At 46.5% G+C, this 25,679-nt stretch overlaps 1 protein-coding gene across 1 annotated transcript; it reads left to right on the forward strand.

The window, feature by feature from the left end:
• On the forward strand, positions 1-25,679 carry LOC119397532 (SEC14-like protein 2). The gene is made up of 13 exons (XM_037664956.2): positions 1-249; positions 6,566-6,635; positions 8,536-8,579; positions 11,331-11,393; positions 13,297-13,390; positions 14,376-14,470; positions 15,897-15,978; positions 17,654-17,734; positions 20,644-20,730; positions 22,528-22,634; positions 24,122-24,226; positions 24,885-25,089; positions 25,582-25,679. The coding sequence occupies exons 1-13, from the start codon at positions 175-177 to the stop codon at positions 25,677-25,679; spliced, it is 1,206 nt and encodes a 401-aa protein (XP_037520884.1). The 5' UTR covers positions 1-174.

Raw genomic sequence — 25,679 nt, forward strand, 5'->3', positions numbered from 1 at the left:
TACGTCACGGGATCGTCGTAAACAGCGCCGCATATCCTTGCCACTGTGAGCGAGCGCGAATGCAACGCCGCGCTGCCTCAGCGTGCTACCAGCTCGGCGATATCGGCGTACGCACGACTGAAACGACCGCCCTTGGCACAGTATGTAGCAGACGACCCAGTGTTAGCGATTGCCATGAGCGCCGTAGAAGACGACGCAGCCGCGGTTGCGGATCGGCTCACCGCCAAGGAACAAGCCGCCCTCGATCAAGTAAGCGTGACTACAACGCAGTTATTACACAGCGGATGCGTGCACGCTATTGTGTAATGAGTGCCGCATGTAAACAGGCGTCTATAAGAGCTATCGATTCGTTGATTCGGGATGTTTTCACCATCGTAGACGTGAAAGGTCCGACTGCTTAAAGTTATGGGGCAGAATTGGCGCCTCGCTCTACATGACTTGGGGAGGGGGGGAGCCCCCCCGCCCCCTTTTCCAGCCGAGTGCATGGCTTTCGGCATGCACCCGGCTTCCGACCGGGCGCTATCGGATCCAGCCGTCGCTGGCATGATAATTGCTGCTTTCTCTCTTTTTTTTGCTTGTTTCACTCGAGTGTTGATTAGATAGCGCCGTTGGGGGAAGTCGACGCAATGTAATCGCGGCGCGGAAGTTTCCACGAAATGTGTGCGGGGCTCTGTCTGGGGCCTCATCTATGTTTCACCCTAATGCTTTCTTTAGCCGTCATAGTCTCTATAGCTTTAACGCCTGACTGCTTAATTACTTTAATTAATTGACTGTTCCGATGGAGGCAAAATGCTAGAGGCCCGTGTGCTTAGCTTTAGGCGCACGTTAACGGACCTCACGTGGTCGAAATTTCTGGAGCCCTTCACTACGACGTCTCTCAATCATATCGTAGTTTTGGGACGTAAAACACGAACACGTATTACTAATTAACTGACTGATTCTCGGAAACCTTACGCGCCAAAACCAGGATATGATACCAAGACATGTCAGGAACTCCGGAATAATTTTGACCACCTGACCGGTGTTCTTTAGTGTACACCATTATCTAAGTAAACGGGTGTTTTTCCTTTTCGCCTCCGATGGAAATGCGGCCGTCGTGGCCAGGTATCGAACCCGCGCCCTCATGTTGAGCAACGCGAAATTTCAGCCGGTAAGCCGTCACGGCGGGTAACGTTTTGTTGGGGTCGTCCTCTTGGCTTGCAAATATGGATACGTGGACCGTTCTACTGATCGTAATTAGACTTTGTGCACGAACCCACCTTGTTTTCTGAAGTATTACGCACCTCTTGTGTGATTGTGCGACTGTGTTTTGCCTTAGGGCAACGTTTGTACAAAAAAAATTACAAGACACGAAGATCTATGCTTTCACGTGTTTCCTCCAGACGTGACTTATGCGTTTGAATAGTTTAGTGAGCGCACAGTTAAGGTGGCTAACTGAGAATGCCTGTGCTACTTTCTGCGCTGTCTGTCACACGTGGGAGAAAATTAAGGTACCTTGCGCAGCATACTTACTTGATATTTTGTACATGCATTGCGTTTTCTTTGTTTCTGTTGAATGAACTGCATAGTAAGTTCTTGCCCACCGCTGAACGTATTCGAGGACAGAGACTTCCAGCTTTCTCCTAACCAAGCAGGAAAATTGGTAAAACATTGCGCACTTGCGCATGTGTCCAAATAATTTTCAAATTCAGTTTGAAAACACACGGAGACGCTGCTGAAAGGCGTCTAAAATGCGCTTCGTCTCGTTAAACACATTGGAATGCATCGAACCTCGTCGCGGATGTCTTCTGCGCTCATAAACACTTGTGGCATAATTGATGGCTGCCATGACCACTAACTTCTGTCACCGCAGCTCTTATAATCGAAGGCGTATACAGCCCAACGAAACATCGTTGTTTACCTGATATTGCGTTTGTGCACGCTCCGGCGCGAGCGTTCAAGCAGAGTAACTTCTGCTCTGATTCGTTATAACGAGTTATCACACGTTATAGGGATACCGCTCGGTTATAGCAAAGATTTTCATCGCGTAAGGTTTTAGTTTTCAAATAAAAAAAAAGTCCACGCACAATTTCCTTTCGGAGTTGTCGAAGCGATGCGTAAGCGTTTGGTAGCCTTCCCCATAGAACGTTGTTTTCGGGCTGCATATCGGCATGGAGTACTTTATCTTCTGTTTAGCTCTCGTCCGCCTCTCGAAAGGACCCTGACACGCGCATCCCGCGACCGCCGAAATGGGCGTTTGCGTCAAATTTTCACAAAGTAGGAAAGTTTTCCTGATGTGTACAATCCTCCATGTCGGCTTTACGTCTTGTCCTGCAGAGCGCTTGTTAAGGCGAAATTCTTAGATCCCTCATCAAACACGAAAATTGAACGTCGGCGTCGACACGAGTGATGCAAAAAATCATCACGCGATAACGTCACAATATGACGTCATCGTGACGTCACAAGTCATCAAAACTTGTGATACCATAATGACGTCACATGGCATCGTCGCTTGGTCAAAGGTGGGCCGATCACGGAAGCAGTGCAAAACCACGTAGGGTGCCGAAAGCTTTTGGAGGACGTTGGGGAAGGTTCGATGCATCGCACTGAGAGGAAAAAGATGGCTTTCGCCTTCGAGTGGTTGACGAACACATAAGGGAACACATAATGAAACACATAAGGAAACATATAAGGGAACACATTAGGGAACACATGTGAGTTTTATTCCTTAGCCTTTACAGAACGTGTTCTCCTGTTAAATTTGTTTTTCACCGCGGGTGTAATGCCATCAGATGGTTCAGATGTATTCGTGGTCGTGTAGCCCGGTGGTTAAGACACTCGCGTTCGGGGCATGGGGGCCCGTTTTCAAACCCAGGCCGGCCAAGAAAATTTTGCTTTATGCTTGTATTCCTTAACGGTGGTGGTCGTATTACGTGACAGAGGGACGTACGGACGGACACTCTTCTCGTTGAGTCGGCAAAAATGTGCTCATCAAAAAACAAACAAACGCGTCCTTTTATTTTTGTGGGACAGCAAGAACATTTAGACCTCGATAGCACCGACGACATAGCTCCAACAGACTCTACGTTCAGTAAATGGTGAAGAAAATTACACCATTTCCCGCTAAAGGGGACCATGAGGCGATGCGAAGCCGGAGCACTTGCACGATCGCGTTCCGTTGGCGTTCTTTGGGCATGCTACCGACCTCGCGTCGTGGAACGCGAAGAGGAACGCTACGCGCGTCTTGTCTTCCCTCTAACCTGGCTGTTAATTCTCACAGGGCGAGCGGGGAACGCGGTCGGCAGGCGTGCGAGAGAGGGGCAGCGTAGGAGAGGAGAGAGAGGGGGAGGGGACGCGCATGCGCTGGTGATCATCGCGGCGTTGCGCAGGAGAGAATTTCGGCATGTCTAGCGCACGTTTCAGAGGAAGAGTGGAAAGGGGAAGGGGTTAGGGGAGAGGGGAAGTGGAGAGGGAGAGTGGAGAGGGTATGCGCATGCGCAGTAAGGGTGGTCACTCCGCACACCACCACCACCGGATTGAGCTCCGCCATAAGATACTTCGCATCTAAAAACTGAGAAATATCGCGGCGATCGCTCCTAATTTGGCGAAAGGTTAGAAGATCGTGAGCGAAAGGAAATGAAGAACCCACAGAACGAAGATCATTATTGAAGATTAGGAATATATGAAACGTAATAGCATTTTTTAGGGGCGAAGCTCCTTAAAGCGGCACCCGTTCGTCCCCGTCGTAGTGCGTAACCAGTCTTAACGCTAGTACCAGATCTTGACTTCCAAGGTGGTGCCGGTGGGAGATTTCTCCTGTGTGTTGTTGAACAATAAAAAATTCGCAGCGTGCGCGTTAACTAAAAGCCGAATTCTTCTGTCTCTCATTCCCCATTAGCAGCCATTGGCATGTTCCAGTAGGAAACGTTAGTAGAAGTAGAAGTGTAAGTGTTAGCTAAAAGCCGACTTCTTCTGTCTCTCATTCCCATTAGCAGCCATTGTTTACCTCCAAGGTAGTGCCTGGTGAGATTTCTCCTGTGCGTGATTAAACAATAAAAATTTTGTTCAAAACGCCGTTGATTGATGAAATAAACCAACGAAAGACGCCAGATATTTTCTAAAAGCAAAACGAAAAGACGCCAGATGTTTCTAAAGCAAAACGAAAAGACGCCAGCTGCTTAACGAAAGACGCCAGATGTTTTCTAAAGCAATGGTTTTCTAAACAATGAAAATTCACAGCGTACATGTAAAGTTAAAGTGAGCTGCAAGTCGTCATAACTCTCATCGAACCTTTAGTATAAACGCGCCCTATCTCACGTCGGTGATGATGTACTGGGCAGAATTCACGGAAGATTCACGGTTTACCGATGAACCTCCGCAGCTTCGCCCACTCATCATCATTAACCCCGTGGATATGCTGTGATTTTTTTAGGAATGAAACTGCGTGTACAATGTAAGTACAACGAATGTACAACAATTTCTGATGCAATATTTTCAAATGCGGGACAAATCTTTTATACTCAATTAAAAGGCAAATTCTTTGTTAAAAGTATTCGGTGGTCATCCTTTAGTTGTTAACTTGTAAAAATATTTGGTGCGACATACGATCGTGAGTGCCGCTTACGACCCAGACAACAACGGTGGCGTCTCAACATTATATAGAAGCACAGTTGCTTTTGCCTTGGCGCACTAACAAACTTATCATATCTTCATCTAGGCTATATTGTCTCCATGTAACTGAAGTTTGTTTTGTCATAATCGTAAGCGTATGCCTAGCAAGAAAATGTTATGTTGAATTGTTATTGCTGTTAACCGTCTGTGATATAACAAATTTTCCTAAACACGCTAGCCGTTCTGCCATAGTACGCTCATCCTTGTTTTCGGGACGGCTCTCTGCGGTCCCACGGTCCGCCGCAGTGGTGTAGCGGTTACGGTGATTACGGTGCCCAGCTGCTGACTTGAAGTTCGCGGGTTCGATCCCGGCCGCGGCGGTCACATTTCGATGGAGGCGAAAATGCTAGAGGCCCGTGTACTGTGCGATGTCAGTGCACATTAAATAACACCAGATATTATTATACCTGCGGTCCCATAGTAGAGCTACAGTGCATACTGGTGGCCACATGTATAGTGCTCTAAGTCGTCATCCATTTTTCCAAACACGGCGAATAACGCATCCTGTCGCATCCTTCAAGCATGAAGATATTAGTAGTAGTAAAAACCTTTTCAAGCGAAGCTTACTATAACCACGGTCGCTTGATAAAAAAGAAAGTGCGGCCTGTCCCGTCGCACTGAAACACACGGGCACAAGCGCGAACGCTGTGTTGACATTTCCTTCCCCGTTGCCGCTAGTAGACGTACAGCCACGCACATTTAGAGCAAAAAAAGCGACACAAAATAAAAAACTTGGTTGTGGCATGCGCGAGACGTTGTATTCAGCCTTATATGGACATGCCGAGGAGCCGCTGCGTTTCATGCTGTCTTTGAATGACAATAAAGTATGTGAACATCGGGTACCACGAAATTCCGTGTGACACTGAATGGCGTTAAAAGTCCTTATGATAAAACAAGATATCGTTGTTACTGAAGAAAATAGTGCATCCAGAGATGCACTATTTTTGCAACCTTGGTGCAACCTTGGTGAAGTACGTCCAGAGGAGTGTTGATGACACGACCCCAGATAGTACTTGCCAAGAGTTCGAGGTTCCTCAAGAAAACCCACAGTACAAAGACACTCGTGCGTTCTTTCAATGACCTTGGTGCGACCCAGAGCCAGCGACCCGTCTTGAGGCGACACAGCAGCAATAAGTTCAACTAGGGAGCTCCCGCTGCTTCCTCGGCACGCAACGGGCCGCACCTTTTCTTTCTTTTTTAATTTTCTTTCTTTCTTTTTCTTTTTTTGATCGAGCGGCCGTGCTATAACATACAGAATTTGGTGGCTTCGTACGAAACACACCCGGCGCCGGCGAGCGTACAGAAATGCGGCCCTCGAAAGTATTTGTATGTGCCGAGGGTATTTGTCGAAGGTGTTTGTGTTTGCACATGCTCTCTCGGTTGGGGTCTTGACGGCGATCAGCCGTATCTGATATGGCAATCTGTTATTTTATAGACGTCACGCGTCATTTCACGTTGTACACACTTCATTGTTGCCTGGATATGAACGCATGACCTTCGTTGTTGCCTGTAGCAACTGATGGGCTGCGCTACTAAGCACGTAGATGAAGGTCCAATTCCTGTCATGGAGGAAGGAAACAGCTGGGAGGGAGCATTGCACAATGTTAAAGAAAGAAAGAAAGAAAGAAAGAAAGAAAGAAAGAACGAAAGAAAGAAAGAAAGAAAGAAAGAAAGAAAGAAAGAAAGGAAGAAATAAGGAAAGAAATGAAAGAAAGAAAGAAAGAAAGAAAGAAAGAAAGAAAGAAAGAAAGAAAGAAAGAAAGAAAGAAAGAAAGAAAGAAAGAAAGAAAGGAAATATTACCGTCAGGCACGTATTCACCAAGCTTCGCTTGCCCCCATTTTCCCGACAGGGCGAGGCCTCCTGAATTTTTTTTTTTGCATTGGACTCATATATTGCCTCTACCTTGTTCCAGAGTTCCGAATCTCAACGGCCGATCTTTCGCTACCGTCACGGGAAGACTGGTACCTGGTCAAATGGCTGCGTGGTAAGTTCGATAACAGCTGCGTGCATGGGCATAAATCTACGTTATGAAATCATATATCTTCCATCTTTCATCTCACCCAGACTAGATCATTCTCGCAAAGTGGGCGTAACTTCATTTCAGAAAAAAAAATGCCCCCACCTCCCCGAAGGGAATCGTGAAGAAATGCGAATGCATTTCTTAAGCCGAGAGTACACGGCGTAGTAATTTTAATGGCGTAAAGCTGGACACATCGAGGCGCTCAAGTGTCTCCCTTTTGGGCGCCTCTTTCAACGAACGCTTCCTACGTGTGTTCGTAATCACCTCAGGGATGTTGCCATCGCCTTCAATGCAGCACAAACGCGTTTAGAACGCGCTGTTTTCAGGCTGTGCCAAGGCAGCACAAACGGTACAAACACGTTTCAAGCGCACTGCATTGAGGCGGTGGCGCAGGGAGGAGAGAGAGCGAACGGCGAGAGAAGGAGCGGCGAAGCACTGCACCTACCCTCTCCTACACTCTCTCCACACACGCCAGAGCGCGCTCCTCCTCTACACTCACTCTCCGCTACTCCGCCCGCACCACCTGCTCCGGTTGCTAGGGGCGTGGATAAGCGCGTGCGCCCGCAGCTGTTACTATGGGAGAGGGAGTGAGAGCGGAGAGGCGCGCGGACAACGCCGGATGCCTTACATAGTCCGACTAAGAAATGCATTCGCATTTAAAAATTTTTCTCAGTCTTTCATTCCTCGCACGTCAGCAGACTGGAACAGCCGTCCCGGATCGACATCCGGTATCCAGGAAAACGCTTGTTTCCGCAATAACTTAGCTAACTGTATGCTAAGGCTAGCAAAAATGTGTTCCTTTGTTCTGTACTGCCTTCTTGTTTTGGCTGGTAAATTCTTAGCACATTAGATATAATTAGGTAACCCAGGAACGTAATGCTTGTATTTTGAATTTTATTTCCTTTTCCTACATTGCATTTTTATGACCACTCCACTCTGTAACGCCTTTGGCCTTGAGGGAATGAATAAATAAATAATAAAAAAATAAATACGCATCCCACGTTTGCTAAAATCAATGAAATTATGGAGTTTCACGTGGAACAATCAAGGTATAATTATGAGGCACGCTGTTGTAAGGGTCTCTGGATTTATTTTTACTGAGTGGGCGTGTTCGACGTGCACCTAAATTGATATATACGGGCTTTTTGTTTTCCACCCCGTTTGAAATGCGGCCATCGTGACACGTGGGAATCGAACCCACGCCTTCATGATAGCCGTGCAACGTTATAGCCGCTAAGCCAACAAGGCCTATATTGCTGGTGTGCATGACATGATGAAACAATGAGTAAATGAAGCAATAAAATAAAATGTTTAAATTTTAATTATAGTCTAGATCTGGTATAAAAATTGTTAATATCATTCGATTTTTTTTCCAGAAATATGATTCGTAAGCACATGTCGTCGCATGTCGTCACATGTCGTCTCTGTGCCTTTTGTTACCTGTTACCTGTTGCAATGATTCGATTATGTACACAACTACTTACTTCTTCATTACTATCTATCTATCTATCTATCTATCTATCTATCTATCTATCTATCTATCTATCTATCTATCTATCTATCTATCTATCTATCTATCTATCTATCTATCTATCTATCTATCTATCTATCTATCTATCTATCTGTCTGTCTGTCTGTCTGTCTGTCTGTCTGTCTGTCTGTCTGTCTGTCTGTCTGTCTGTCTGTCTGTCTGTCTGTCTATCGTACCAGTCTAGCGGTCGTGTGTCCGCTAGATTACTACTTGTCACGGTGAGTTACCAGTAACAATCATCGTCTCAATAATTAATTGTCATCATTATCATCGACGTGGTCTTCGTCGTTCACTCTAATCGCCACTTTCTGGTGGCATGCAATATTTTGACAGCCAGGAAGTTCGACACAAAAGCGGCAAGGAAAATGGTGGTCGAGGTGGGTGGAATGATGCTCATATTTCTCCGCCGCGATGAACGTCAGAAATTATAGGTGCGCAAATGACGTCGATGACATCATCATACTGATTGTACAGCCGGCCAGCCAGGTTGTTGAAAAGCTTACGCGTTATCCTGAATAACATAGTTATCACCAACAGAGCACGTTGTAAACGGCGAATAGCTATACACAATAGTATGGCGTCGTAGGCGACGTCACAGCAATGACTTCCGCATTTCGAGCAAGGTGGTAGATTAATTAACCGAGCCTGCTAGCCCCATGATTTCAGACGAAAATTTCACACCACAATGCCGCACCTGTTGGTTTGTCGTACCCGTTCCACTGGTTTAGTGGTTACGGTGCTCGACTGCTGATACGAAGGTCGAGAGATCGAATCCCGGCCGCGTCGGCTGCATTCCGATGGAGGCCAAATACTAGACGCCAGTGTACCCTATAGATTTAGGTGCACATTAAAGAACCCCAGGTGGTCAAAATGTTCGGAGCCCTTCACTACGGCGTCCCTCATAATCATATTGTGGTTTCGGGACGTAAAACTTCAACAATTATTAATTATTATTATTAGTGGTTGTCGGCAAGTGCCGATTCACATGAAGTGTGCATTGCCTTCGCTAAAGGGACACGAAAGAGAAACAACGAATCGGTTTAGATCGATAAATTGTGCTCCGAGAACTCTAATGTCGTTAATTTCGCCATCGTAGGTTTATTAATAGAGTAGGAAATAAAGTTCAAAGTTTCATTTTTAAATTTCGCGCCGAAATCTTCCCGTGTGACGTCAGGGATTTCAAAGTGTATTTATCGTGTTTTGGCGCCATTGGCTCAACATAATTACCCCAAACTTGGTATGTTAAGTCTATAGCCCCCTCAGAGGACAATGTACTTCATTTTTACCGATTAGTAACTACGTAGTCCCTAGTAGGCGCCGTCGAAGCATGTGACGTCACGGCGAATGGTGCGGAAACTTCAAGGTGGCGTCGCCACCCACATTTTGTTTTGTTTTTGTGCGTTTCCTCTCTTACTAAGCGTATTCTCGCAGCAAGCGTGGTGTTTTTGGTATCGTGAAAGAGTACTTTACTAATATGAGAAAAATCGTTTTGCTCTTTAGTGTCCCTTTAAGCTTTAAGTTGGGACGGGAATTTGTGTGTCCGTTCAGTTTCGAACGTCCAGTGTATTTCGCAGCATTCGAAAATATGAATGAAAATTTCTGCTATTTTACGCGCCAATGTCACGACATGATTACGAGGCACGCCGTAGTGGGGGATTCCGGATCAGCTACGACGACCTGCGGTTATTTAACGTGCACCTAAATATAAATGCCCTGGTGTTCTTGAATTTTGCCCCCACGGAAATTCGGCCGCCTCGGCCGGGACTCGAACCCGCATCCTGGAGCTTAGCAGCGGGGCACCTTACCTGCTAAGCTATCACGGCGGGTCCATTGCCAAATTAGTAACTGGGTCCGACCTGGAGAGTCTAGAGGCCGTGTGCATTTGGGTACACTACTTATGCAAAATATCGAAGTTTGTTGACAAATATTTTAAATAACAATATAAAAAGGACACCCTAATGCAAAAAAAAAAAAACCCTAACGCGTACTTACAAGAGAGAAAAAGAGAGAAAATACAAAACAACACTGAGCACGAATCGCTGAGCATTAATGTACATTGCCCCCTAATATTTGGAACACACGCCCGTGTTACAAATATGTACTTTCGCACGACTAATTTGGTTAACGGTGTGCTACAATATTTGGGTAATTTGACTCAGTGTTAACAGCGACTAAGGTTACTCTAGGATAGAGCTGTGCATGGGCCGTATTTCCGAGCCCGAGCCCGGCCCGGGCCCGCTGACTTTGTCGAAGGCCCGCCCGAGCCCGACGGCAAAGGGCTGCGAGCCCGCCCGGCCCGGCCCGGCTTTTTGAAGTTTCGCTGCGAAAACAAAGCATCGTTTACCGGTAATTTGGCACTTTGTTGAGCATATCAAATATGATCAAACGACACACGAAGAACAATCTATAATACACACATTACAAATCGTCGAGCAAAAACAGCAAGCAGTCCAACGATTCCGGCTTCAACGAAGTGCGGCGCTTTTGCTATACAAGTATACGGCCTCATGCCAGCAACAATAGAGTTCGTTCGCCAAAGCCGTCATGTGTATGGGGTATGCCCATGCAAGCGTCAGCTTGCACGAAGGCGATATACGTCGGGTCGCTCGTCGCTGTCGCGTGCATTTTCACTCATATGGGATTTGGCCTTAAATCTAACGCGAACAGTCGCGTGGCGCCGTCACTAGCTCAGGTGGTCTTACTTCGCTGTTTGTCGGAGTGCAACAGAGGCAGTGCTTTACCTGCTCCCCTGTTGTTTAAAGTAGCGAATGGAAAGGAAAAGCGGTGAAGGGCGGTCGCGGAAAAGGCGCTGTATGCGTGCTGGAAAACAATTCCCGCTCATTCTCTATATTTCTGGCTTGAGTCGGGCTTTGCGCCGGGCCCGAGCCCGGCCCGATAAAACTCCAAGTAGCCCGAGCCCGGCCCGGGCCCGAGGCGAAAATACGTTGGCCCGCCCGAGCCCGGCCCGCGGGCCGGGTCGGGCTCGGGCTTTCGGGCTACCCGGAGCCCGTGCACACCTCTACTCTAGGATCCAACTGATGGCGCGAACAAAATTTTATCGATTTCAATGCTGAATGAAAACGGCATCACGACCCCCTCGAAACCCCCATCGATGTTTCCTTGCGCAGCACATCGCCTGGCGGAAGAAGAACGAGGTGGACAGCATACTGGAGGACTACCAACCACCCAAGGTCAGTACAGGTGTCCGTTTACGCTGAGCAGACCGAGGCAGCTCCACATTTCAAGTGTCATCTAAGATTATTTATTCGCTAGTTATTAAGGCGAAAGTCTTAAATGCCTCATCAAACGCGAGAAGTGACCGACAGCGACGGCGTCAACAAGAGTGATGCAAAAAATCATCATGTGATTACGGCACACTAAGAAGTCATCATGACGTCACAGCTCATCAAAATGTGTCATCACGTGACGTCGCTTGCTGGAAGGTGGGGCGATCCCGGAGGCAGTGCAAGATCACGTTGTGTGCAGGAAGCTTTCGGATGGCGGTGAGAGGGGGTGGGGGATCAAAAGATTTGACTGAGAAGTAAAAGAAGATGACTTTCGCCTTCGAGTCGTTTTAGGCAAACTCATAAGGTGCCGGGTGACTTTGCAATTGATTGATTCAACACAGTGCCGCCCCAAAGAGTTATGTACTCAGAGTACTGAGTATGCAACATAAATATGTAAAAATAAAAAAGGAAGTACAGGTTGCAATGAAAAATGAATAGTTCACAATGTACAATGGCAATTTTGCAGGCGACGGAAATAGGACACGATCGGACATGAAGGGGCATGATATCGGCCATGGATCTGAGGCATTACCGAAGAACGAGACGCCTTCACAAAGAGGGCAACCGCGGTTCAACTCTAGCCGCTGAAGCGCGAATAAAATACTCGAATTAAATGGACTCTTTTACGATATTGAATAAGCTTCTCTAGCTGTGACAGGAGACTTGCTGAGCCTTAGAAAATCCCAGAAAAGGATGGCGCCACGGCAGTTTAATTTTCCCCAACCAGTTCACCGCGTTTTTCTTGAGTTTGAAGCTGTCTGTAGGTTTGGGCCATGTCAATTTTTAACGTTGAAGCTGTTTAAGGCAGCCGTAATTTGTGCGGCCTATCCTGTGTGGCCTACCCTTTGTGGCCTATCAGGTATGTGCCACAGATATTGGGTAAATCCCACTGCTCACCACTGGTCCACTAAAAACGAAAACAGTTAGCCCATCAAACGGGTATGTGCCAAAGAAATTTGTGCGGCCTATCAGAAAACTATCATCATCATAGGAAGGAGGCAACAGTTCGCACAACACGAGGGAACGGGAAAGGCAACGGCGGCTGCGAGAAGACCCCGAAGCGATGGAAGGCGTTTACGTCAACGACGACATGCCGGTAGATCTATGAGAGCTGCGAACGCTTGGTTTAAGCGCGAGTTTCTGTCTCTGGAGTTTGTACATCCGTGTCGTGTCTGTGACTGTATGTGGTTTAACTCGAACCTCTCTGCGCTGAGAATCAACGTAGTAACAACCTAGCATCACCTAGCTAAAGCTTAGCAATGACTGAGAAGCAACCTAGAAAGAACCCTCATGACCTAGCTAAGGCCTAGAAACAACTTATCGAAGCAAACAGATTAGTCCTCAGAGTCGTCCCAATTTCGCTGTGTCAAGCCTTGTGCGGCTTAGTGCAAGCTTCACCAATTTTTTTTTTCGTGGTTACAGATGTACAACATTGAATTCCAAAATTGTTAAATACCAAGCTTCCCGTGCTTTAGGAGCTTTTACTGAAACGCGACGTCCGAAATGCGAAAAAAAAAAAAAGAAATGTTGAAATTTGTGACAGCTCACGGGCGTACTGGTGGTAAGGTTTCACGCAAAAGAACAGTAATATACCAAAAAAAAGCATGTCAAAGGTTGAATTTCTTTTCTTTCCTTTTAGTAATTGTGCTAGTGCCACGAAATCTCAGAAAGCGTTAGAAATAGGTTTTGATGGAATGTGTCATGATTAATATCTCCCTACAGAGTTGTCATCAAAGGTAGGCTGCATTTCTGTTGTCCTTGGTGCCCTGATAGACTTTCAATTGATATGCGATTGAATGTGATGCAGGTGCTCCTGGAGTACTTCCCTGGCGGCTTCGTGGACTGCAGCACTGACGGCAGGCCGGTGCTCATAGTTCCTGTGGGACAGGCAGACTTCAAAGGTATGAGTCTGCGCAGCCAAATATTCAGATGTGCTAGCTGCGGGCATTGAATAAGCCGTCTCGGGGTTTCACAAATGACCATAGGCGTGCGCACAGGGGGGGGGGGGGGAGGGGGGGCGCCCGCCCCCCCTAATCACCTAAGAGGGGGGGGGGGCGCGAAATCTGCCCCGTACATTGACCCTTCTAGTCACCCAAGAGGGGTGGGGGCGCAAAATCTGCCCCATACATTGACTTAGTAGAGCAGGGGGGGCGCTGCGACGAACCTTTGCCCCCCCTAATGGGGAACCCTGCGCACGCCTATGCAAATGACAGTGCTGTGATGATGAAGATTATTATGACGATGATGCTAGTCGGTGGGGTGATCATTATTGGCGTCCCCTTTGAAACGGTGTCGCATAACTGACAATTATTATTCACCTATATGCTGTTCGTTCCAATCATGTATTACTCCATGCGTCATAGTCTGCCGTCCGAGCTACCTGCCTTTCTTTTTTTCAGTCAAGCTTCTGTTTTCATAATGTGCTGTCATCTATAAGACTGTATTGACTCACGTTCTATCAACCTCATCTCAGCTGTAGCGCACAGCAACGTCTAAGCAATCTTTTTTTTTTTCTGTAAGACCTACAGGAGCCTTAACTTTCTGAATTGCTTGCCCGCCAATGAATGCGTATGTATGAAGTCTTTGTCATAAGCACACCGAGTGTGTTTCCTGCAACGGCAGTGTTGACTTACAGGCTGTGTCAAAAGTTCAAACACCTGGGCTGATGAATGCAAAAATAATACTAATCAATAACCGGATCGAGGTTGAGTGAATATGATGTTTATGTTACAACAACTGATAGCCAATGTTATCCAATATTGAAAATCATTTAGCCATTTGCGACCAGCATTTGTGTGTGCTAACGAATGTCGGTAGTACACAAGTAAACACCATAGTTGATGCCACGTGGATCATCGCTGCTCATTTCATTTTCTGGACACGCAGGCATGCTTGAAGCCGCATCGCGCGCTGACCTTCTACGTCACTGCACGTATCTCCTGGAGTCACAAGAGGAACTCAAGAGAAATCTCACGCTGCAGGTCTGTCTTAGAGATGGTAGTTCGGCTGGTTAGTACTAATTATTCACTTGAAACATATCTAATTGCTAAGTCCGGTATGTTTATTTACCTCCTCTGTCTTCTTTTTTTAATTAACACGGCAAGTTGGGCCAGTTGGTACGCTAACATATTTCGTTGAATGTGCAGCGTGGCGCACGAGGGACGAAGAATTGGACGACACGAGCGCTGCTCAGACTTTAATTATAGACTTTTCTCTATGCAGGTTTGTTCTCAGATTATCTAGTAAAAAGAAGAAAAAAAGAGGACAGAAAGAAAGGAAACTGCAACGACAAGCATGTCGCGTCATCGAATTTGATTCTGATCACAAGAAACTGATCTTGTAGACTTCATTTCTTGCCATAACCACGTCTGTCATGGCAGGCTGAAACGCATCCGAAGACGCTTTTTAAATCGCTGTTTAGCAGCATCTTCAGTGCCTTCCGCCAAGCAGCCCTTGGTTTTGTAAAAGCAATCACAAATACCCATTGACGGACTGGTGGTTCCGGCTCGAGCTACGATGAGCACTAAGATGCTGGATTTCCTTTTCTGCTGACTGCTCGCGTAGCTCTAACTGAAACAATCACTGTTGTCATTCCTGTCAATATCTTGGCGCATTTCTACAGATGGCTTGCACTGGCATCACTGAAACCGACTTGTTGTAGTACCAAAGTAATGAGATGCTAAATTTGTGACGCCACGTTAATGTTGTCAATAGATAGCTTGCAGGTTATTTCCATGTTCATGCACAGAGGTCAAGAAGCAGGTTAACCGCAACGGGATCATGCCGCCTTGACGCCATCACAGCCGCCATGATAGAGTATCATTACGTTACGAACCTTAGCCCATTACGTCACGTGCAACCTGTCAACATAACTTATTTATCGCTCAGACTGCAGCTACCATGTTCTTCAATAGCGCTCACCCCCGCCATTATCTCCATGGTGCTCGCCCGCGTTTACCAGGACATATTCCTTATCGCGATGAATGTCACATCTGAATACACCATCTCGCTATACGAGTGGTCAAGTCCATGGCGTTTAGACTAACAAGGTACCAGTAGCGCAACCAGAAACTTTTTTTCGGGGGGGGGGGGGGGCTCAATCATACTTTATGTATGTTTGTACGTGCGCTTGTATGTGTCCGTGTATATATACACATGCAAAATTGAAAACTTTAGGGGGGGGGTTAGGGGGGGGTTGGGGGTACAAGGTTGAACCCCCCCCCCCTATCTTCCTGGCTACTCCAGTGCACGGTACCGTCAGTACCCGTCAGCAGTTATAGCATCTGATGTACACAACCAGCCGTGGACGCGGAGTCCAACGTTTCGCTGCCATGCTGCATATGGAACGATTCCTCGCACAAAGTGACACTGACATGTTTTTTTGTGACGTCACCCGCGTCTGCGCAGAACGGCGGCCCTCGGATCGAAACCATGCACGTAGTGGCGGACATGGAAGGCTTTTCATTCTGGCAGCTTTCGTCTCTCGAAGGTAAGAAGAGGCAGGAGTGGAGTCGTATACCTTGATAGTGCCACCATTAAAGGGACACTAAAGTGAAACAATGAATCTGTTTACACTGATAAATTGTACTCTGAGAAATCTAACGTCGTTAATTTCACCATCATAGTTTTATGAATGGAGGAGAAAACGAAGGTCAAAATTTCATTTTTAAATTTCGCGCCGAAATCTGCGCGCGATACGTAACGGGTTTCAATGTGTATTTTTCGTATTTCGGCGACATTGGCTCAATCAAGTTCCCTGATGCTTAGTATGTTAAGTCATTGGCCCCCTCAGGGGACAATGTATTTCATTTTTACTTATTAGTAACCACGTAGGACCTTGCAGACGCCGTTAAAGTCTGTGACGTCACGGCGTTTTGTGACGTCGCTTTCGATTTCAAGGGGGTGTCGCCACCCGCATCTTCTTTTTGCGCCTTTTCTCGCTTACCAATCGTCTTCTCGCGGCAACCTTGTTGATTTTGGTATTGCGAAAGAGTAATTTACTAATATGAGAAAAAAATCGTTTTTCTCTTTAGTGTCCATTTAAGAGGTGTGCTAATATTCGAAACTTTCTAAAAACCAATCGAATAGGTACCCATTCGATTTGGCCTTTGAGTCGAGATGGACAGTATATGTTAGTAGGCTAATCGATCAAACGATTCAATTCGTTTAGTATTAACGAATCGAGGATAATCAGTACTAATCAAAATAATCATGTTCAATTTGTCCTGAAAACTGAAGACAGCATTCACTCTTCGAATCAAACAGCACGGGATCTGATCTTTCTATCAAACAGGTACTGTTCGTACATGCAGTATTTTTAATAGTTTAATACTTCACAAGAAGAAAGAAACAAGCAAATTACTTAACCAGCTTACTTCAGTCAGCTGTGCTCAACTAAACGTATATATGATTGGAGCTAAGTACGCAAACTTTTGTCACTGCGACCACGGTAGATATACAATTTTGTAAATTACGTAGAGGAACATGTTAGGCCGTTGAGGGAACCAAGCTTGACTAAACCATGATGACGTTGTACATTTCGACGCCTCGTTCAACTGAAGAAACTGCAGATTTGCTCCTAATTTTACATTGTGTATTTTCATAAGTAAAGTTTCATAATATGCAACTGACATAAACTTCATAACCTTTATCATTGCAGTTACTTTCCATTCCTTCGCCCACTCCCTCTTTTTGTACGTATTTCCTCAAATAAACAGCCGCTTACCACTAACCTGAGGGATAATAACATTAGGAAGTCAGTTTGCTGAGAGGAGGTCTGGATTATCAAAAGAAACCTCCTTTAAAGACCAAAGTGACATTTGTAAAAATTGAAAAGATCCGTAAACAGGGGGTGAATGCTCGAGCCGACGTTTCGACAAGTGGACTTGTCTTCTCCGAGGCTGGAAGTTCCAGCCTTGAAGAAGACAAGTCCACTCGTCGAAACGTCGGCTCGAGCACCCACCCCCTGTTTACGGATCTTTTCATTGCAAGCTTCCATCTTCCACTTTCTGCCGTTTTTTTTTTTTTTTTTTTGATTTGTAAAAATTGTAGCATGGCAGTTCACTAGTAGAGCCCAAGTTATATTTTGCTTTGGTTCCCCTTGAAATGCTCACATGCATAGATTAATAAGTGTTTAACGAGAACTCGTGAATTCACTTTCACAGTTGTGTCGGCGCTCACCGATGTGGTTCGGATGTACGAAGACAACTTTCCTGAAATTCTGGAGCAGGCTTACCTCGTCAACGGTGAGAATCAATACTCTGACAGCAACACCGCACAAGTGAAACAACTGCATTGAGGAGGCCCGCGTGAGATGGCCTGTAGTGAGGTGTCCTTTAGTACGAGCTAAAGCATCAACAGAAACGAGATTTATTGAAACAGCTTATCTTACCGTTCTCTTTTACCGACCTTGTAACAACGTTCGCGCACGTACGTAGTCACATGCCTGTAAAGCTAGCTTCTCCTATCTTGAATTGTTCTTGAGGTGAAGCCAGTATTACGCGGGCCCTTTATTCGAGCGACAGCTCCACTCCTCCCGGCCAACGAATATATGAGTATGTCCGGTCACTTCTAACAAGCAGGAAAGCTACCATATCTTTAGGCTCGGTTACATCTGAAACCTTCGACTACCCAAATAGAGGCACCCCCCAGGGAGCCATGCTATCCCCAATACTATTTAATATTGGCCTGAGAAAGCTAGCATGTGAGCTGGAAAATATAAAAGGTCTAGGAGCAGCTCTTTACGCAGACGATGTCACCTTATGGACAAAGGGGGGGTCTTATGCGGACAAAGAAAACACCCTCCAGGAGGCAGTAGATAAAATACAAGCTTTCGTGACAGCTGCAGGAATGCAATGCTCGCCCGAAAAAACTGAAATGGTTAGAATTAGGGCAAGATATGCAAAGAAAAAGGACTTAATACCGATAAAAATACTGCTGGATGGGAGACAAATCAGGGAGGCAGAAGTAATACGCGTGCTTGGAATCTGGATACAAGGAAATTCGGGCACGACACACACACTGCAAAGGCTGCGGGGAACCACGGCGAATGTGGCCCGGATGATCAGGCGGATAGGAAACAGCAAAACGGGACTAGAGGAGAAAGAAACCATTGCACTCGTTCATGCATTTGTTATCAGCCGAGTTACGTACGCGCTGCCGTACCAGACAATGACAAACCAGGAGACAAAGCAAATAAACACAATCATAAGGAAAGCATTCAAAGCAGCATTGGGGATTCCGGAAAATGCCAAAACTGAGAGGGTAGAGAAATTGGGCATATACAATACCTTTGAGGAGTATGCGAATGCGGTGCTTTTATCGCAAAAGGAAAGGCTCAATTCAAGCTATCATGGGAGAAGAATTCTGGAAAAGATGGGATACACATTGCGACCGCTATATTGTGACGAGGAAACGGTGCTAATAGATGCGGAAAAAGGCACACATTTAACTGTGGCACCTATACCCAGAAATATGCATCCGACGTATCACGCAGGTAGGAGGAAAGCAAGAGCAGACTCCTTACGCAAAGCATTTCAAAATAGCCCAGAAGCCGTCTTTACAGACGTAAGTGAAGCGAGCAGAGGGACACATGTAGTGGCAATTGTAGCACGAAATCACACCACAATGGCGTCGGTAAAAACACGTTTCACACGAGTGGCAGAGGCGGCGGCAATAGCCATAGCCATATCCAACGCAGAAATCGGGGGAGAATCAGTGGTTGTGCTCTCCGATTCACAGGCAGCATGCCGAATGTTTCTCCGAGGAACGCTACCTAAAATAGCGTACAAATTTTTAAATAAACCCATAACAGGAGATCATCACGTTATATGGTGTCCTGCTCACGAAGGATTGGAGGGGAACGTCATGGCAGACCGTATAGCTCGAGGCTTCACCAACCGAGCGACGGCAGGCCATGACGTTGAACCTCTTTCCAATTCGCGTGATATCCTTCTCCAACAAAGGAAGCAACGAAGGGAATATGGGCTTCCACATAAAGACTTGGATAGCCAACAAAGCAGGGATTGGAGACGCATACAAACCAATAGCTTTCCCAATTTGTACCATCTAAGTAGAATGTATCCCGCAAGATTTAAAGATACCTGTCCGTGGTGTTCACAAACACCAACACTCAGCCACATAACATGGGAGTGCACCCAGAGGCCCAAACACATCGACAGCCCACACATGACTAAGCAACCACACATGTATCACAGGCAGTGGGAGGCATGGCTTGCGCACGAGGACAAGCAGAGCCAAATAGCTTTGCTTGACCAGGTCCAGCGAGCCGCTCGTGCCAGCGGAGCCCTGGACTGAGGGCCCGACCAAACTGCCTGCATTTTATTTTATTTTTTTCTGAATAAAGTTTCTTCCTCCCTCCTCCTCCACTCCTCCCGGTACAAACTGAGAAAACGACCTTGTGCATGCGTTTGACCTTCAAGCTCAGCCAACGCCAATTTACTCCGCTTCCTCGCGCGTGCGTCGTCATAGCGACGGACATGCGCAGTGTCGGTTTGTCCTCTCCCGCGCACACCTCTACGTCGGTCCGCGAGAGCCGCGAAATTCTTACACCGTGGCCACGAACCGGCGGGCACGCGCGTCTCGAAACCTCAACTTTTGTCACCTGACTCCCGCGCGGCAATACGAAGAGAAATGTGGACCGCGTGCCGCTGCTTGCCGCACGGGACGCCGCTGCAGCATGTTTTCCCCAGTAGTTGCTGCTATCGCTCGACAAGCTTGATTTAACCGCGTTCAACCACGGCGTTTTTTTAAAGCATGTCGCCTAGATTGCCGTTGGCGCAGTTTTGACTTTCTGTTTGATATTATAAGAGCAAAGAAAACAAAAAAAAGAAGAAAAATGTTCTGCGGTACCGCTCGTCATAATGAGGCATCTGCCAAACTTCAGAATGCTGTGGAAGGGAGGTGGCGCTTGTGTTGCACATGAGTTTTTTACGTCGCACTGAGTACCACTATTTTTTTTTTTTCGTTTTTTAAGTTCGGTGCAGCAACTGACAAGTTAGAGGGAATTTCTACTTTGTACGGCAGTGTGTTTTTGACAGTAATAAATATTGTACCCCGCTTATCCTTCCGCTCAACCGCAGACCGAGTTTTATGCCGCACTTCATTGGTCTCTCTCTCTCTCTTTTTCCCGCAGCGCCCAGCTTATTTCCCCTTCTGTGGAACATCATCAAACCGCTGCTGACTCAGAGGACCATGAGCAAAGTGCACATATTTGGAAAAGGTTAGTGGCATTCCTGCAGCCTGCTGCGACATATAAGCGCATATCATTGAATTATTAGGTATAACGTGCGTTTTACAAATGGCAACAACAACATCAACAAAATACGAGCTACTTCTGTCATAAGTGTATTCACACGTAGTTTTTTTTTTTTTATTGACATGATGTAAGGAGATGTTGGCGCACAAATAAGGCGCCGGCTACTCCTTAGCTCTTGGAGTACATAGGGTCCATAAACATAAATTACACAGTGTCCAAATTTCTAATCACAATTAACCCGTAGTACATACAATATACAACTTAGCGTAACAGTCAAGACATAACATAACAGTCAAAACAACATATTCAACAATCACATACATGTGCACACACGGTGATGTTAAAAAAAGGAACAGCAACTGTTGCATAACATATCCAAGACAAAAATAGTCAACACACATAAATATACACTCTGCCGTTAATACAATACAAAGCTAAAATGCGCTAGTAATGGCCAAGGATGCCACTCTCTTCAAGAAAAATTTTCAATGCTTTTAAAGCACACTTCTGTAAGCCTTTTGTTGGCCACGGGCCCAAAAGTTTCCTTAAACTTAGTGGTCTGCGGTCTAATGTTATTAACGATGATTGAAGTCGGCGTCTTGGTGCGTCGTGCAGTGGGCATTCTAGAAGGAGGTGATATATGTCTTCATCTACGAATCCACAATCACATTCAGGAGTTTCAGCGCGGCCAATTTTGTGTAAAAAATGCTTGGTGTAGGCAGTTCCTAGCCTTAATCGGTGAATAAGGGTTTCCACACTTCTGTCTAAAGACAACGGAATTTCAAATTCGATAAGTGGATCTACATGATATAAATAACAGCTTTTAGAATTTTCGTCGAACCACGCATTTCTACACATATTGAAAGATTGTGTCTTTAAAATGCTTCGCAATTCATTTTTCGATATTGGGATAGAAACGATATCTTTTTTGCGGTGTGCTTGTCGTGCTGCTTCATCAGCTGCTGTATTGCCAAGAATGTTGCAATGTCCCGGTATCCACTGGAACATTATTTCATGGTGCTTTTGATCGGCCTTGGTGAGCTCTTTAAGTGTCTCGTAGATCATACTATTATTAATTGTTTCTGTTTTTGTGCTACAGAGTGATGTTAGTGCCGCCTGCGAATCACTGAAAATTACCTATTTCTGAGCATCTCTTACAGAATTGATAAATTTTATAGCACTTAGAATAGCGAATAGTTCAGCTGTTGTAGACGATGTAACGCGAGGTAATTTAAATGAATCTTGTACCTTGAGGTGCGGTATAATAAATGCTGAAGTGGAAGATTTTGGTACACTGGAGCCATCTGTATAGACATGTATGTAGCCCGGATATCGCATATATATCTGGTAGAGCGCTAGTTATATAGTTGCTGCACCACAACCCAAAACGTGTGTATTCGACATGTGCAACGTTGAGGAGAAAGCCAGTGTGGTCGACAATAAATTTCCACTGAAAGAACTAACGAGTTAAGCTTCCAGCAGTCGTCCGGCTTCTTCTAAAGTTATAACAAGTTCATTACCTGTGTGCGCCCCACACAAGCACTCGAATAACTTCGAGTGGTTATCACCTCCCTTGTCGGCTAGGTCATATCTGCGACACACAACTAGAAAGCATGGTATAAAGTAACAACTAAGAAACGCTGGTTGTATAATCGAGGTTTTCTGTTGGATCTGTTTCATCTGCTTTCTCAACACAGGACTAAAGTCATGGTAACCCGAAAGGCACCGATGCACCAATTCTCAACTTTGCACGTTTCGCAGGTGGTTGGCAAGAGCTGCTGACGAGTCGCATGAACGTTCAGCGGCTTCCCGTACAATGGGGCGGCAAGCTGACGGGACCGGACGGCGATGAACGCTGCAGAAACCTGGTAAGACTGATTCCGACTATCTTTCCAACTGCATGTGAGCTAAGCGGTTGCCTAGAGGCAGGTACTCAGATCGAGTCCTGGTGCCGTCGGGAACAAGCTGTTTTCATCGCGATAACTATTATATATGGACATTCGAGGGGCAGTCGTGCCGTCGCCGTCATGTTCCGTATAAAGTCCACATCGATAGCATCGCGCCGCGCGTCCTACGTTCTATGTGCGAGTGAAAGCGCGTGAGGGCTGCCGACGGCTACAGCGCAAGCAGAGATGAAACGCGCCGGTCATCTTCATGCGCAAAGGCGCATGAAGGGGTGCCGTTGGATGGGTGGCTGCGTCGCTCGGGCACTAACTGTGAAATTTGATCTAAAGGGCGTGGTCGCGCGCGGTGGCGCGCGCACTATCTCAACAGAGATCAGCAGACGGCTCATACCCTTGTAGGTGTTGTGCTCTCACCACTTTGCGTTCAAGCGATAGACAGCACGAAGGTCGCTTTGCTCGCTGCAGCGGCTGTGTATTCATACGTTGCGTAGAGTTACGCCAGATCTGATCCTAAAGAGTTAGCTACTAGCCCAGCTTCGTATAACATTCCAAATTGTGGCTATCGCATTCATTGCTTCGCCCTTGTGGCGAAACTGAGACTTTTTTACGGTAAAACTGCTTATGGCTACGGCAATCCATCTGTGTGTGTGCGCGAAAATCCCTAGCACGTGTGCGCCACAAAAATTGGGCAAACCGCACTATTCAACACTGGTCCACTAAAAATGAAGAAGGGGACGCACGGGCCGCAAACGCCAATTGTTATTGTGCACGAAACTCAACGTGCATGCGATAAGCTAGGCAAGAGGACGCAAGTCGCGGCAAAAAGACACATGCTGCTCAAATAGGAAATGTTAACGGAACGTGCGCTAAATTTAAAAGGGACGTCTGGAGATATATTTCAGATTTGGTTGCATGCAGGGTGTGTGATCAGCTATGGTTCGAAATTCTGTGTTACCTCTGTATAGTGTGCTATAGCTTCACTGATCGTCCACCTTCGCAGGGTGGAATGGCTCTTCATATTTTTTGTTATTGTTCGAATGAGCCATCCGGCCTAGTGCTGGCCTACCTGTGGGTTTTCGGTTTTCTTTTTTTTTCTTTTCCTTCCGTAAGATGGCTCTATAAACTGCAAGGTCTGTGGCATCCCCGCTGCCTCCCTACCAGCCACCGGTCCTCCTCTAACCGCGGGATCGTTCACGTGACAGAGCAAGCGCGAGACAGTTCTACGATACTTTGAAAGGTCCGTATAACAGTGCGCATCAATGGCAACGAATAAAATCTACCGTGTGGCAAAGTTCGGGAGTATAGGATTCTGGGATTATCGCCTGACTTTCAGAGACCGAATGTGAAATAGAAGGATAGAGCGCGTTTGTCGTTTTTTACCAGTCACTGTATAGTTGTGGATTGCTGATCAGGCGACGCATGTGAGCAACAAACGTGGACTTCGCACGCAGATCTGCCCAGGTGGTACCATCCCGGACAAGTACCGGCGAAAGCGGTCCGAAGCCGCAGGTGCCGAGTCGCACACCGTCGGAGCTGGCAGCAGCTGGACTCTGCCGGTATGATGCCCCCCTTCAGCATGCAGCTTGCTTACCACACACCCACGCAAGGCGCGTAGGCAGAAATTTTTTTGAGAGTGGGGTTCAACCAACCTCTATGTATGTTCGTGCGTGTGCTTGTACGTGTGCGTGCACATACACAGATGCAAAATTGAATATTTTTGTTTCGGTGGGAGGAGGGGTGGAGAGGAGGTTTCAACCTCCAAACCATCGCCCTGGCTACGTCAATAGCAAGTTTCGCGATAGCTTGTGTCTGTGTACTTGTATAACTGCTGTTGCTAAATTTGTCTTAGTCTGTACGCAGAAGTTCGTCATCGGTATTTACACCATTGATAGTACAAGTTTGCTCTTCTCCCTCTATAATCAAGTTGTGCGCGGACTTATTTTGAAAGAATGTAAGAAGGGGCTCGTTGGGGACGATAGATATGGCGAAACTTGTAGCGCATTATGAAATGCACGGGCGAGAAATGAATGAATGAATGAATGAATGAATGAATGAATGAATGAATGAATGAATGAATGAATGAATTCATCGTTCGTGCCTAAAGGCGGGGGAGTGGGGGAGTGGGGGTAGGCATGAGTCGGGCTATTGCTCGCACGGTTAGTAAAGGAGTAATGACATTCAGCGCTTCTTCTTCCTTTATTGGACGTCATTCAGGTATCCGTGGCGCGAGCAGGCTCAGAGCTGCGGTGGGATTTCTGCACGTCGAGCGGGGACCTGAAGTTCGCCGTACGATTCAGGCCTAACGATGGTGGCGCCGGAGACGTGGACGAGTCCCGCGATCTGGTGCCTCGCACGATGGTCCCGTGTTCTCGCCGCGAGCCACACAGTGGCAGCGTGCACTGCCACGAGCCCGGAACGTGTAAGTGTGTACAATGTGGCAATCTTTCGTAATCGGTGCCATTTCGGCCAAGTGTCTGTAACTGGGCACTTTCCACTGTGTACATTCAAGATTAATTCAGCACGTGGGCGTCAGCAGGGGGCTGCTGACGCCCACGTCTTAGTCTACCGTGTGCCGTCGTCGTCGTAGTAGTAGTAGTAGCAGTATTAGTAGTAGTAGCAGCAGTAGTAGTAGTAGACTAGTAGTAGTAGTCACGCAGGTCACTTGGCCCAAGGGGCAGTGAATGAAGAAATAAATAAAATGAAATTATGATGATGATACTCGAAATGATGATGATAATGACGCGGGAGATGATGACGATAATTGGGATATGAAAATGATGCTCGAAATGAGACTAAGCTATCTTAGTCTACCATCACAAACACTGGGGCGCTTACAGCTTCGCTGTCCTGTAGTTTTTCACGGCGTGGAGCTCGCTCAATTTTTTGTTTTGTTTCTTTACTCGCGGCACAGATGAGCTCGTGTTCGACAACTCGTACAGCTGGCTGACGCGCAAGGAAGTAAGCTCCAGTGTGAAGCTGCTGCCTCCGCCGACGAGAAGCGAGACCTGA

This window comes from Rhipicephalus sanguineus, chromosome 6 (genome assembly GCF_013339695.2).
Source record: "Rhipicephalus sanguineus isolate Rsan-2018 chromosome 6, BIME_Rsan_1.4, whole genome shotgun sequence".
Taxonomy (NCBI): Eukaryota; Metazoa; Arthropoda; class Arachnida; order Ixodida; family Ixodidae; genus Rhipicephalus; species Rhipicephalus sanguineus.

Bases quoted from the DNA above. Each gene is read 5' to 3' on its own strand.
- LOC119397532 (XM_037664956.2), top strand. From the start codon at position 175: ATGAGCGCCGTAGAAGACGACGCAGCCGCGGTTGCGGATCGGCTCACC. The intron at 8,580-11,330 runs GTGGGTGGAATG...TTCCTTGCGCAG, and splicing joins CAAGGAAAATGGTGGTCGAG to CACATCGCCTGGCGGAAGAA. The intron at 14,471-15,896 runs GTCTGTCTTAGA...GCGTCTGCGCAG, and splicing joins AGAGAAATCTCACGCTGCAG to AACGGCGGCCCTCGGATCGA.